The sequence below is a fragment of the Stegostoma tigrinum genome, chromosome 2, assembly GCF_030684315.1.
Source record: "Stegostoma tigrinum isolate sSteTig4 chromosome 2, sSteTig4.hap1, whole genome shotgun sequence".
In the NCBI taxonomy this organism is placed as follows: domain Eukaryota; kingdom Metazoa; phylum Chordata; class Chondrichthyes; order Orectolobiformes; family Stegostomatidae; genus Stegostoma; species Stegostoma tigrinum.
The window spans coordinates 82,527,174-82,542,752 of NC_081355.1; the positions used below are offsets into that span (position 1 = coordinate 82,527,174).

General features: G+C 36.7%; 1 protein-coding gene across 1 annotated transcript; it reads right to left on the reverse strand.

Moving 5' to 3' along the window:
• Positions 1 to 428: 428 nt before the first annotated feature.
• On the reverse strand, positions 429 to 13,418 carry LOC125461446 (protachykinin-like). The gene is made up of 5 exons (XM_048550243.2): positions 12,965 to 13,418; positions 10,850 to 10,952; positions 4,267 to 4,290; positions 1,735 to 1,788; positions 429 to 967 (listed from the first exon to the last, which is right to left on the reverse strand). Exons 1-5 carry the CDS (start codon positions 13,082 to 13,084, stop codon positions 918 to 920), a joined length of 351 nt encoding a protein of 116 aa, XP_048406200.1. The 5' UTR covers positions 13,085 to 13,418; the 3' UTR covers positions 429 to 917.
• Positions 13,419 to 15,579: the final 2,161 nt, after the last annotated feature.

Genomic DNA, 15,579 nt, shown 5'->3' on the forward strand with positions numbered 1-15,579 from the left:
TATATATAAAATCTTTCTCCTTGGAAAATTTTAAGGAACTAATATAAGTTGTTGTTGCATTTTACATATGCAAACTGTGAAAAAAATGTGCAAGCTTTCTCAAGTGTTTTGGTTTTATTGATAATTAATTATGGGTTTGTTTTGATTTGGGAAGAATGAAAATTGTCAGATGAAATAGAGAAGTGTAAGTCTGATGGTTGAAAGATCATGACAGTTCTTTTGTTTACAGTTATGGAGTTATACAGCATTGAAACAGACGCTTTGTTTTTATCGCTATATACCAACTCTTCAGTCATAACAGTTGTCTAGTTCTTCGTAAGTTGAAGATTTTCTCACTGTACTAGCTAGTAAAATGTAGAGAAATGTCTTTTTAACCTATTTGCTCTATAATGCTGTCAAATTTTACAAAAACATTGTAATAACAACAATATATTTTGTTGCATTAATTACAACACATTTATTATTTATGAAACAATGAGGCACATTAAAATACAAACTATAACAATATGTGCTGAAACAGAAAACAGTTTTTGTTTTTGTACCACTCCATATTAACTGTGATTTTATCTATTCATACTATTGAAAATCAGATCGTGAATAATAGTTATCTTATTACAGAGCATACAAAATAGCAGCACATCAATTGAGACCATTATTTCCCAATTACAACTGACACAGTCAAGTGTTATCAAAATCTGTTTATTACATTGTTGAATGATATGTGGCACTGCCTCAATGTTCACTGCACTTTATATATTTGTAAATACAGCAATAAAATAGAAGAATTTCTATTTGGAGAAGTCATAACAACTATTTATTTCAACAATCAACTGATACAAGTGGGGATATAATATTATAGACACTTGTGCTAGCAAATTAAAATAAATGGCATTCAATATAATTCTTTATTATTTTTATTAACGTCTTTGGACAAGGTCTTGTGCTGTTTTCCAATCAGAAGAGGAATCTGTAGAAGGAAAAATATACAGGTAGTGAACATAAGAACATAAGAACTAGGAGCAGGAGTAGGCCATCTGGCCCCTCGAGCCTGCCCCGCCATTTAATAAGATCATGGCTGACCTTTTTGAGACTCTGTTCCACTTACCCACCCACTCACCATAACCCTTAATTCCTTTACTGTTCAAAAAATTGTCTAGCCTTGCCTTAAGAATATTCTGCGAGGTAGCTTCAACTACTTCACTGGGCAGGGAATTCCACAGATTCACAACCCTTTGGGTGAAGAAGTTCCTCCTGACCTCAGTCCTACATCTGCTTCCCTTTATTTTGAGGCGATGCCCTCTAGTCCTAGTTTCACCTGCTTGTGGAAACAACCACCCTGCCTCCATCTTATCTATTCCCTTCATAATCTTATATGTTTCGATAAGAGATAATGGGAACTGCAGATGCTGGAGAATCCGAGCTAACAAAGTGTGGAGCTGGATGAACACAGCAGGCCAAGCAGCATCTTAGGAGCACAAAAGCTAATGATTCGGGCCTAGACCCTTCATCAGCAAAGGGTGAAGTGTCTAGGCCCAAAACGTCAGCTTTTATGTTTCGATAAGATCTCCCATCATTCGTCTGTGAAACTTCAATGATCAGATGAAAACATAGACAAAGTGTTTCACAGAAAATTACTTAATATACTAATATTATAATAACATAGTAATATTAATATCATGCTATGAATAGATTACTAGTAAATAAACTGATTTACTATTGACATCTTTTACTTACCAGCAGTTGAAGAGCGTTTTCCCATAAGTCCAACAAAATTCTCGATCTTATGTCCTATGGAACAAAGGAATTACAATAAATTATTTTCCCATTATAATTTTACCATGTATTTATTGTGAATTCTTTTTTAACTGGCAATATATTTTATTTACCTTTCCCAGACAAGTATTTATTGAGTGTGAAATTGGGCAATAATTTGCTTGTGCTTTTGAACAAATATCAAATGCCAAATCACATGGAAATAGATTCAGGTTTTCTGAAATTAGTGGCAATAAATCTTCTAACATTTTGCTCTCCTGGGCATTTTAAATTTAACACAGCATTTGTTAAAATTATACACCCGTAAATAACTTAATTTGTGTTTTTAAATACTAATCTCTGACTAGAATATCACATAATTTAGGATTATAAAGACAAACCTGAACCAAGGATACTGATATTGTACCATTAGATTTATGTCTCAACTCACTCCCACCTGCGCCAGACCATACAAACTTAGTTTTTGATTTATGTCAGAACCCATTTGAAATTTTTCAGAGTAAATGTATATAAATTTTAAAAATGAGCTTTTAATGTTACAATAATGTACTGAGTGTTCTCAAGGTCCTGCCAAAGTATCTAAAAGTACATTATTAGAATCATCCCTACTTTAAAAAGCCCCTAGCCATTATGATGGGCCGAATTGAAAGAAGCTATAAGCTTTGCAGAGATTTAACTGAGGGTTTTAAAATGACAAAAGGAAATACTACGTCTCTGCAAATGGATTATTTCGAATAGATGATTTAGGGAAAACAAACTGTCCTACAGAGACATGCCAATACTCAGAACAAGTTACCAACTTGTGCGGTAAGGATATGTTTGATGCAACAGCTCAAACAGGAGATGAATGAGTTCCTTGCAGTGGCGACCACCCCTACCTGAAACTTACAAGTGGGATGTTAGATCGGTGCCTGATGGTGATTCATCTTCAGGGACCAGATCTGATTGCCTACAGGGGTTAGAGTGGAATATGTCTTGAAATGGCCTTTCATTAAAACAAAACCTGTTCTTTTTTGCATTTTCCAAAAGATTGTTAAATGCGTGAAGACTTTATATGTCCTATAATCATGAAAATTTGCAAGTAACCATACCAGTGAGAAACTTATTTTCTAATATAAAAGCTCGTGTGCTGAAATGTAAAGCCGCTAAAGACCATAAATTAAATTTGAGTGGCGTCAGTGCAATTTATAGCACAGAGAATTCAAGATATGCCTGCAATTAGCAAAGATTGGGTGACTTAGTGAATTAAGTGGAACATCTCAATACTTCTGAACAAAAAGGTTATAAATAAAAAAAGGAAAATTTTTGATTAAAGCCATTATATAATCATGTCTTGAATTGTTATTTTGTAATGCTAAGATCAGCTCGAATTTAAAATTCAATAATATTCATTAATATAACAAATTAGCTTGATGTCAATATAGATTTTACCTGAAATACCAAACAAAGTATAATAGTTTATTCCACTGGACGGCATAAGATTTGTTGTGTAATTAATATATTAAATGAAATCCAGTTGTCTCATTGAGATGGTGTTCTATCAACAAAGTCTTCACCTTCATAATACTGAAGGAAATGTTTTGCTAAATGATAGGCTATGTTAATAGTATTTCAGTTTGTTTTTATGACCTATCATTTTTAGAAAGAAAGACAATTGACCTAACATCCAATACACTAATGTGCAAACCTGTAAGATCATGTTGGAAGATGATTGCTGAAAGCATCTCTGTATTTGCAGATGTTTGAGATGTGTTGATAAGCACCATAGAATGGATTACTCAAGCACAGTCTTCCCTGAGACTTATAATGTTTTGAGACTTTCAATCAACTGTTCAGACATGTTATGATACACCTCTGAAGCAGGTGGGGTCTGAAACCAGGCCTTTAAGCCCAGAAATGTAGACACTACCATTGTATCACAAAATTGTTATGATTTGTTTTTAGGACTGCAGCAATTGCAACTGTGTATTGAATATAATTAATGCAGATGAAGCAATTGAAAGTCAGAAGGTCTGCAAGTGTTCTTAATTTTATGAGTATTGTAATTGGTTTGGAAAATCTGCAAAGTAAATAGAACTGAAACTAAGAACAAACAGTGAATAACGTCTTATTAATTAATCTGTGCTCCAAACAAATTTGATACGATTTAATATAGTACGCATAAAACCTAACTCTAGCATCATGTTCAAGGGCTGCTTTAATTCTGCACAAATTCCTTTCAATTGGATATTTCAGCATCAGTTTTGAAAGGCAAATGCATAACATCATAGAAATGGGAAAATAGCCCAAATTCATATTGTCACAGTAGTTTCATTGAAAAATCTTCTATCATTTCAGGCCTTTTGAAGCATATTATTCAAATTGTTCATCCAAAAGATATAAAACTTCAACCTTGAATCCACCCAGTAAATTACAACTATTTTCATACATCTTTTTCAAAGGTTTTTTGTTTTGATTTTCTCAGTTATTAATCAATAACATTTCAAAACTTACTTTTGCGAGTCAGTGGCTTGTATTCTGAAAAGCAAGGAAAAACAACAGTCATTTTTCCTATAAACTCTCCTAAAATAAAAATTATTGTCCTTACCAAGTCACTGACTCTTTATAATGATTAACTCTGCCTTTACTTCTCCAAATTTAGATAATCAGATCTGTTTATGCATCTCTGATAATAGTTTCAAACGATGAGTGGGTAGTTTGATATACCTTGCTCATTATTCTTTTTCATCACAATGTGGATTGGCCATGCTAAATTGCCCGTAGTGTTCAGGGGTATGTGGGTTATATGGCGATGGGTTTGGGTGGGATGCTGCAAGGGGCGATGTGGACTTGTTGGGCCGAAGGGCCTGTTTCAACTCTGTAGGTAATCTAATTTAATAACAGTCTGTCAGCACATTCATCCTCTTAGGGAGATAATCTATCCATGCTTCATCTTAACTGAGAAACTATAAACAGAGATCACTATTCTTTGAGAGCTTGGAGAGAACATTTTAAGTAATGTATTATGAACATTTTTACACTCCAGCTAGAAATCATTTCCTCCAATACCAAATTTAATAACTTCAAAATTATCATTCATTTTTGCCTTACAAATCTGTAGGAAAAATCAAGTAAATTTCAGTATGGTTAATCTAGGTCATTAGAAATATCTAAGTGCAACAAGAAACTTCACTGAAACATACTTAAATTAATAACATGCAAATAATTTTGGTTTAACCTTTGGAATTGTCATTTTGAACTTCTGTAATAGCGCATTGTTTTCATGTATTTGTTTTGTATGTTAATGGACCATATCTTGTTCTCAGTGACAAAGACGTGAGAACTGCTGTTCACTTTGCATAGTGTTACATGGAGACTTTGCAGTTTTGTTGGGGTCAGAAATCATATGGTACCAGGTTACAGTCCAACAAATTTATCTGCAAATACGAGGAGCCTCACTCCTTCTTCAGGTGTTAGTGAGAGAGATGGTATCAGGCACAGAACTTATAAGTAAATGATCAAAGGGTCACACTGCTGATGAGAATGCATTAAACAAACCTAAAATGCTGTTAAATCTTTAATCAGTTAAAAGGTTTTAATTGATTCATATGTATACATAGATCCTCGAATTCCTTTCAAGACACTCCCTGAGAGAACAAGGTTTAATCAGTGTAAAGGACAGGTGGCATTAATGGGAAAATAGCACTGGTTCATGCTGTCACAGTAGATCCATTGAAAAATCTAACATTGAGGACTGCAAAAGCACATTCTGTGAAGGAACAGGTATCTCTGACAGTAACTTTTGAAGACACACATTTAACTGTGTAAGTCTGGATGGCAGAAGTTGCTGTCAAGATTTACCCTGTCATAATGACAAGTCCTGATAAACTCTCACATTATTACAGCAAGTTTCAACTACTCTGTAGACACACACAGGCACAAGGTACACATATAGTTTTCAAACATTCAGCATCTTTTGAATATTTGACCCAGATGAAAATATAAATTCAAATGCCCTAATCATTGCCCAGAATTCTGATAAGTAAGCAATTTTTATTTCTGGAAAGAAAGCTTATATATAATTGAGATAACGCAGTCTGGAGCTGGAGGATCTCAGCAGGCCAGGCAGCATCAGAGGAGCAGGAAAGTTGAAGCTTCAGATCAGGATCAAGGGTCCCGAAACATCAACTTTCCTATTCCTCTGATGCTGCCTGGCCTACTGTGTTCCTCCAGCTCCACACTGTGTTATCTCTGACTCCAGCATCAGCAGTTCTTACTATCTCTGAATGCCTTATATATAATTGAGACTGTTTGGCTGTCATCCAGGTAGGTACACGAGATAATCTTACTTTACACTTTGCTAATTTAGTACTGGTTTGGCGTAAAAGTAGGAGAACAACAAATGACTTCAATGTTGATTGACTAGGAAAGAAAACATCAGTTGGAATTTGTGGCTCAGTTTGCAGAGAATTAGGTGATAATGCAGATGTGAGATTATAATCAGATCTGTCATGAAGTTATTAAATGGCAGAGTAGATTTAAGTTCCTTATATGCAAGGTCAGTGTTATCTGTAAGAGTGGAACAAGTGTACAGACATTAGTTGCAGAATAGACATATGAACATACAAATTAGAAGTAAAGGTAGGTCTTATGGCCCTTTAGCCACACTGCACTATTCAGTAAGAACATTGTTGACATGTCTGTGTTCTGAATTCCACATTCCTTCTAGCCCAGGTAGTCTTTGATTCCCTTGTCCAACAGAATCCATCCACCTCCAGTTTAAAAATATTCAAAGGCCTCACATTCACCAGCTTCCAAAGCAGAGTTCCATGGTTGCACAATTCTCTGAAAGAAAATGTTTCCTTTCATCCTGTTCTAAAAAGGATGACCTGGATTTTAAAATAGTGCCACTTAGTTTTGGACTTACCCACAAGAGGAAACATCTTTTTCACATCCATCTTATCATGAATATTCATGATCTGATACACTTCACTCAAGACAGCCTTCACTCTTCTAAACTTCAGTGAAAACAAGCCCCACTGTGTTCAATCTTTCCTCATAAGACACCTGCTCATTTCAAATATCCTCCCCTGAAATATCTCCAATGCATTTACATCCTTTCTTAATTAAGGAGATCAAAATTGTATTGTATTCGAGACTCATGTGCTAGAACACCAAAATTTGACTGTGCCTTGTAATGCTGTAATCATTCTCCATTTAAACAGTACACTTTTTTTTATTCTTCCCTCTAAAGTGGTCACTATACTCCTTATTTCATATTTTTGCCCACTCACTTAATCTATCTATAACTATCTATAACTCAGTCTGCATCCTTATTATCTTATCCCTGCAACACACTTTTCTATCTATCATTGAGGCATCTGCAAATTTAACCATCATGCCTTTGATCCCTCGCTCAGCTCCATTATCCTATTCTGAAAAGCAACTTGCTAATCCCCAGTATTTTCCTCACTTCAGAAATGGAGATATGGGAAAATCTATATCATACTATGATCCAATATTTCTGGGGAAGATGGAACAAAATAAGACTTAATTCTTACTGGTAAAAACATGGCTTATTTTTAACTAAATACAATATGAGTATGTATATCATGTTGTGGAAATGTTGTATCATTCAAATATAAGAACATGGGTTCAGCAGTCACATATTTTATGCAAATCTCAAAGTAGTTATAAAAATACATGGAATATTGACAGATTCTTAGATATATGGATGTATGCTCCAATTCATTCTGCTCTTGTACATTTTATTAAACACTTCATATTAACATTCATTCGAGCCTTCATGTGTGCATGTTTTATTTAGCTTTATTTATTCAACTGAAATTGATAATATACTTCAAAGTGTGGAACATTGATCAGTAATAAACTGTACCCGACTTATTATTGTCAAAATAGCTCCTTTGATTGGGGTATATGCTAAAATTAGGAGTAGGGTAGAGAAATGCACATTTGTGTTTAAAGCATTATGAAGTGGTTTTTCAGTGTAAAATACAGTGAACTATTTAGTATAAGAATTTTTAAAGTACTTTGAAATTTTCTCAAGAATGTATCCAATTAAGACATTTACATCTCTGCGTGATTTTTCTGGGTTTATTGAAGGTGGGAGTCTTTTGTGGACCATTTTTTATCCAAGATCATTTGCAACATGCTTAGCTTACAAGTGGCAGCATAGTTCAGGATCTGAGTTGAAGACTTGACAATCAGTTACATTAAACCTTTGACAGAAGCCATCTCTAGGAAGCCCTCTCACATACCTCAAACTTGCATTGTCTGTAGCATAACAAAATCAGGTTTAAAAGAACAATTGATCATCCAATAAATTGTTTAAGAGTTTTCTGAATTTAAATTGCAATACTTTAGATGTTAGTAAGAATGAGATCTCTCTTTGAATTATAATTTAACCACACAGGCAAGAGGTCCTTTACCAATGGACAGAGTAGCACACACAGCCAGCAAAATAACTTAGGTCTACGTATAACACTCCATGGATGTTTTTTGCTTAGATCAGCAACTACAGTTTAATTGCCCTCCTACTGAACACTAATGCTCACTTTTTCATCCAAAACCTAAAAACCCTGGAACAAATCATGGACAACCTCTATGAATTTATGCAGGGAAAATTATGAATTGATTCATGTATTTGAATTTTTTAGCAAATCATTATGTAGACAAACAGAAAGTGACAGATAGTATGTACGTACATTTCCAGAAGATCTCATGTTGAATTCATTTGATGCAAAAATTAAAAAGGACTGTATCCAACTAGCAATCAGCTAGCTAAAGAACAAGAATTGGAGTACAAAGAAATGGATGTTGTTTTGGATATGTGAAATGTGGTCTAAGGTTCTGTGTCAAAACAACTTTATTTTCTAGTTAAATTGATGATTTGAACATGGGTACAAGATACAACTCAAGTTTGTTGATTATAGAAAATACAACTTAGACTAACTCCTGAGATTCATACCAAGAGTGATCAATCAAGAAATTTGGTTCACCATTACAAGCACTTTAAAGATTAAACTGAGATGAGAAAATATTGGAAAGATAGGTGAGTCTCAGATTATGAGGACATTGAGTACAAGTCATAGTTTGAGTGCTACATGCAGTTCAGCATTGTAGAAAGGATAGAGCCACACAAAGGATTCATTTGACTAATACCAGAAATCATACAAAGCTCGTGAGGGAAGGTCTGACAAATGTAGGTCCTTTTAGTTGGACAGAAGAAAATAACAGGAGTCCACTACAGAGTTTAAAATTCTAAAATGTTTTAAGTGGCTAAAAAGCAACAGATAGTTTACAATAAAATCAAGTCAAAACAAGCTGCATAAACTTTGGGTCCTTGCTAGAGATTGAAGTAATGAGTTCGAACACTATTGTTTGTGCAGAAGTTATTGTTGCATGGAGCGTTTTAACAGGTATGGCTATTGCGATAGAGGCTATAAAATCATTGAAAAGAACATTGGATAATTATCCAAAAAGGGAGAATAGAGGTGATGCAAGAAAAAAGCTGGAAAATTGAATTTTAATATATAACTCCAGTTGAAAAATTAGCACCAGAAGGTAGGCTGTCCAGTCTTGAGTAGGATTATTTCAATTATTTTACTTTTATTCTGTTTTGAAATAATGTTCTCAAATTATATTTGTTAAGGTAAATTGTGACAATAATGTAATTTACAATTTTAACTGATTTACTCCACTTTACAATAGGTTCAAGTAAAGAAGTTAGGTGGGAAATAGTTGAATTCAATGATTTTTTTTCAATTTAAAAAGCCATTATTTGTGTCTGTCTTTGTCATTAAGGTGATCAAGCAATACATTATGTGGGTTCTGAATGTGCAGATTTAAATGAAGTTATTTTGTGGAATTAATTGAAATTATTAACTTCACAATCATTTTAGTGTGCACATGACATTCTTCTGTAATATACACATGATAATGATATAAGAATTACATAACCATTATGGTGCAGAAGGCCATTTGGCCTGTCTTATCATTAATTGTCAAACTATGCCATGTGCACCCTGGATGGGCAATTATTGCTTTGAGACAACCGTGCTCACTTCCTAAGAAAGAATGAATATAAATGCTGCATAATAAGTTCAAAGTGATTGACTATGGGATAATACATAAACATGTGTTTAAAGTTTGCTATGATACTGCATCATTCACTGTGTTTAGTATCAAGGAATTTCTAATCCCACTACAATACAAAACAAGCTTCTGAGGTCCGTAGACAACAGCCAGGCAGCAATGACATCATCAGATGTCAACTCGGCCCTGGAGTTGCCTAAGGGACACATTTTCTTGTCATTTACATTAACTCAGGCATCTGCACCTATGGGAAAGCACAGTAGAAAGGAGGGAGAGTCTGTTATCTTCCTAAAGACATTAGCTTTACATCCTTTGTGAACTGCACACTTTAGCTTTTGTGGGTTCCTCAATGGTGATGCAGTGGGCTGTGATAGCCACTCTAAAAGGCTATGTGGTTGTACTCTCTGACTGGCGATGTACCTACATCAATGGTGTAACCCCAACTAACGCCGACCATCTAAACCAGTATTACCAACAGATTAGAGCCATGTTGGATAACAGTTGAGAAAATCTGAAAGAATAATCCAGAATAAAGCATGGGATTAAATTTAACAGTGGTCATTTAACACCAGATGTAGCATGTGGAACCAAAGGAAATGTATCTCATTTCTCAACCAGATATTGAGGGAATGGAGTAGTTTGTAAATACGAAACACAACCATAAAACACTGAAACCCTGGAAAGATGAAACAAGATTTGACCCTGCCCGATCTCCGCTAGAATCTTTTCCTGTCCCGGTGAGATCACTGTGCTGTGCATTTCCAGGTTCTTCGTCTGTATAAATACACCTGACTTCTTGCCATTCCTGCTTTGAACGATTTGTTTTTATTTATTTTTAATATATTCCAAGAATTTTGATCTTTGTCATTTGACAATGGGCTCATGTGAAAAGGTGCCCTTGGTTAAGCAGGTGGAATAGATTGACAATACTCTACAAACAAACCAGTTTAGCCAGCAACACTACATTACAAATACACCTTACCGAATGACCGCCTGCCCATTAAGCCAAAGAACTGCTCGGGTCGTGGTTTCCGGGCCACACGCTTCAGGAGCTCCCGAAAGGAATCCGGCTGCAGTCGTTTGTTCTGAAAACAGATCAAAGCAGGGGAGAAAATAATGCACAATTACCCAACTTTTCCTCCGCGATATGGCTCTATCTGTGTCCCAGTCTGTTACTGTTAATGTGGTATGTCAGGAGGCCAGGTTAGTGTGTGTGTTTTTTTAAATGCATTCTCATCACGTTACTTTTCTAAAGATCGCAAAAGACAAATTGAGGCAGCAATCCCGAGCCGAATCTCTGCCGCTGTTTCTTGCAGTTTGTTTCTCCATGTTTTCTCTGCATGGATGTTGCAGTTGGGATGTGACGAGCCGTGTTGCTGAGTTACCAACCCGCTCCGGGCTGGGCTATTTTTTATTCAGCTCAATTTCTGGCACTGCATCGGGCAACAGGTACAGTAAACTCAGCGCACCATTGCTGAAATAAGTTATAATTAGATAGGGGATAATTAGGGTCCAAACTTATATAGGGTACAGCGTATGCATTCACGCTAGCCAGCCACCCCGCGAGAGCTCCACCCATCGAACTGGATGCACGACTTCGCCTTTACTTGGCCAGATACCATGCACAGGCACCAGATTTGTATTGGGAAAAATGTATTCAAACGCTGTAGTTTTACAACTAGCGTTTCCAATTACTGAATAGCAATGTTCACAAATATCTGTTGATTGCTAAATAACGATCCACTGTTGAATATTTATAAATACAAACCTTTCTAATAGCCCGGGCTATCTGCATAATTTAGAATAAAAGGGGTGATTTGAGATGAAATGTCAACTATCGTTAACATAATTGGGAACTAATTGGAACTTAATACTAATCTCCTTTCACGCGCACAGGAATTTGATTCAAAATAAAAAAAAACGGAAGAAATGCAGATGCCGTAAATCAGGAACAAAAACAGAAGTCTGGCAGCCTTTGTGAATGAAAAAAAGTTAACGTTTCAGGTCGTGAGACCATTCCTCAGTTCTGGCAGTTCTGAGGAAGGGCCACCGGACCCGAAACGTTAACTGTGATTTTTTTTCTTCACAAATGTTGCCAGACCTGCTGAGCTTTTCCAGCAACTTCTTTTTTTGTTCAGTAAATTGATTCAATCAGGTTTATATATAATTCAGTTTGATTGCATAGATTTAACTACAGCTCATTTCAGTCAAAAGATGTCTCATTACATTCTCCATTCGTTTGCTGAACCACTCCTGGCAGGGGCCCTCCTATTGCGTTTTCTGTAACTGACAAGTTTTTGTCTATTGAAGAGGATTTATAATGCCATAGCAACTCATTATTGATATCGCAGCATCTGTCTCGCTGTCTAATTAATATTTTCACTTAGTATTCGAAAACTTGAGAATGCAGCAACTCCTCGCCCCCGGGTATATTCAAAGCCGGAGCTGGCTAACTTTGACCTAGAGTCACCGACGATTCTCTAACAGTGAGCTGAGACCTTGTGAGTGACAAGTTTTTAGCCAGAATTATTCTTGTTGTAACTTTCCTCTCTTTCCTCCTGCATTCCACATGCCTCCTGTCAGTGGCGGGAGTCCCACCGAGTGATACGCCAGGAAACATCAGACCGGTCCACAAGCAAAAAAGGTTCCTGGTACCTATTCCAACATGTAACAGCACAGCGCGCTGTGAGGGAGACCAACTGCGGGTTGCCAATTGTTGCTGATTGCGCATTCGGACACTATTGTAACATTTAGTTGTGTCCATAACTGACTTTCCACACCAAAAAAAATCAGCTAGAAACTCATTCATACAGGAAACGTATCTAACTCATCGTCCTCTTATCCATACGTTACTGAACAGATGCCCACTGGTTTTTCACGGCAATACATGCCATTATTTCCGACACATTCCTGAAGATGGGAGTAAGCCATGTGGAACCAAAAAAGTACTTCGATGTTGCCCTATTGGTAATCACTATCGGCCCCTACCCTTTAAGTTTGTGGAATGGCGAGGCACAGGGAAAACGCAAACTGAGTAAAATTAAATTTCAACGCTTATATCATGTAGTTGTAAATTGTACATTAATTGAAACATTACCTGGCCGTGGTCGCTTTCGTCCCATAGAGAAACGCCTTCATTCCGGGAAACCTCTTCGCAAAAGACATCTGTCAAAACCAGGAGGCTGACTGTCACTGCGATCAGCCGGAGAGTTCTCATCCTGGGACAGGGTAGGGCTGTTGACCGCTCAGGCTCTGGCAGTGGGAGCTGCGGAAGACCGTGCGCAGCAAGTGGTCGCTATTGAAGAGGCTGCGCTCTCTCTTTGCCTGTGCTGGAGGATGGATGCTCACTACCTGGTCCAATTCGTGTTTTTCCGCCCGATCCCGGAAATTCCCGAGCTCACTGGCTCCTTTGTTGATCCGCTCCAATTATTTGCCAACTGCACCGGCAGAATCAACTGCTCTTGCTGTATCTTGCAGAGTCGTCTCCCAAGTGGAGTTTGAATGGCTCAGATTCCGGATCTCAAGGCTGGTATGCGAATGAAAATCCCGTTGAATTCCTTGCAATTTATACCCAGCACCAGGGGGGTCATTAGAGCGCAGGTACGTTACAGATCCAAAAATAGCGCTCCAGGAATTCGAAGGTGAATGAATCTTGCCTCCGTTTGACAAATTGAATTAGAAGATCGATATTGAAGTGCAGAAATGTCAAGATGTGTATTCCTGTCCTTTGTTTGCTTCAGTCATTTCCCAGATATGAGCAACGCTGTGAATGAGTGTTCAAACCGACGTCAATACTTAGGTTTAATATATCTTTTTCACCTAATGGCTACCCCGGAGTCAATATTTTGATTCAGTTTTTAATCATTTGTAATCCGATTGTGGAAAGAAAGGACCTTCTCTGAATACAGATAAGATACTTCAAATCGGCTCAAATTGAACAATGCAATTTACTTTAAACTGATAGGAAATGCCCTCAATTTGGTTTGTTCAGACAAAGCTATGCCTTTTGAGGATGTAATTTATTTGGAAGTTAAGCAAAGAAGAACAGTAACTGTAACTTAAATTATTTTTATGTTTTATGGTCAATTAAATGGCTAGAATTTAAGATTAGGAAACCATTTACACATCATCTATCCATACAGGCGCAAATGTCACACATAATTTACATTTATAAGTGAGCGTTTTACTGCAACTGTATTGAATTTATTCAAATCATTTGCCGTGGGAAGTTTTCTCTCTGCAACTATTTCGTAGTTGAGCAAAATGCAAACATCAGTTCAGACCTTAAACTAGGCTATTCCTGCACTTTACGTAAGTATTTTACATGATATTTTAGCCTTTTTGAAGATGATTCTAAAATGTAATATCAGAGGAAATATTTGTAGCAACTTCGCTTCAGCCAACAAATCTGAATATTCGCACTCATTGTCGAAATTTGAAAGGTAAGAAAAAATTACAATGTCAAAGTCAGGTAATGTGTGAGATGCAAGATCTTTAATGGGGGGGTGGGGGGTATTATCCAACGTGATATCCATGGCGTAAATTCCACCAGTTCTTTAGTCATTTCAAGATTTAATTTCCTCTTTATGGTGGAAGGAAAGATAAACAATAAACTCTACACATGTAATTAGTTAATTTATAACAAAATGTATCTGCAAATTCAGAGTAAAACAGAAGCAAATAAATGTTAATTCATGATATTTAGGAACTTTTTTTAAAAATAGAAAAGGTTATTTTTGTGAGAGATAATGGGAACTGCAGATGCTGGAGAATTCCAAGATAAAATGTGAGGCTGGATGAACACAGCAGGCCAAGCAGCATCTCACTGATGAAGGGTCTAGACCGAAACGTCAGCTTTTGTGCTCCTGAGAGGCTGCTTGGCCTGCTGTGTTCATCCAGCCTCACATTTTATCAAGGTTATTTTTGAATCCTTTTACAAAACCAGCAGGACCTTTAAGCCTATTTCAGAACTCTTCAGGCTTATATTTCCGGCTGCACGACTGACTCCATTTCATCTAATAAATCCCACAGTTAAATGTTGACAGTTACCGCTACTTGCATGTACCACATTGGAGTTTTGTCAAGTTTTAGTTAGAAAAATACGAGCAAGGTTTTTCAAAAGAGATCTCAAATCTCGGTTGGTGAGGATTAAAATCGTTCCAAATAACTGCAACATATGTTTGTGCAGCACCTTTCTCACGACATGACATTTCAAAATGCCTCACAAGAAAGCTATGAAACCGAAATTAAAATCCAAGCGATATTAAGAAGTAGGACAAATTACTGAAAACGTCTTTGAAGAGCTAAAGCTTAAAGGTGCAGGAAAAGCCAAAGAGGTTGAGAGAGGAAATTCCAAATTTTAAGAATTGAATAACTCATTGAGAAGTATGAATTGGAAGCAGGCGTAGCCATTCGGGCCATCGAGCTTGTCCTGCCAGTCAAGGAGATCATGTCGAAGATTACACCGAAGGGTTGCAGACGCTGGAGAGGGCGACATGGGATGAGAATATTAAAACCCAGGCTTTGGAATTGGAATCCACGGGAATTCTCAGCCAGCACTCGGTTGAACGCTTGTTATGCTTTAACATGTACTTCCATGGATGCAGTTGAAGGTTTGAGAAGAAAACTGACTTGGAACTCAATGTAGTCATGGAGACTTCAATCTCCTGCAAACAGGCGGATTTATATTCTCAACACTAAGACGTTAATTAA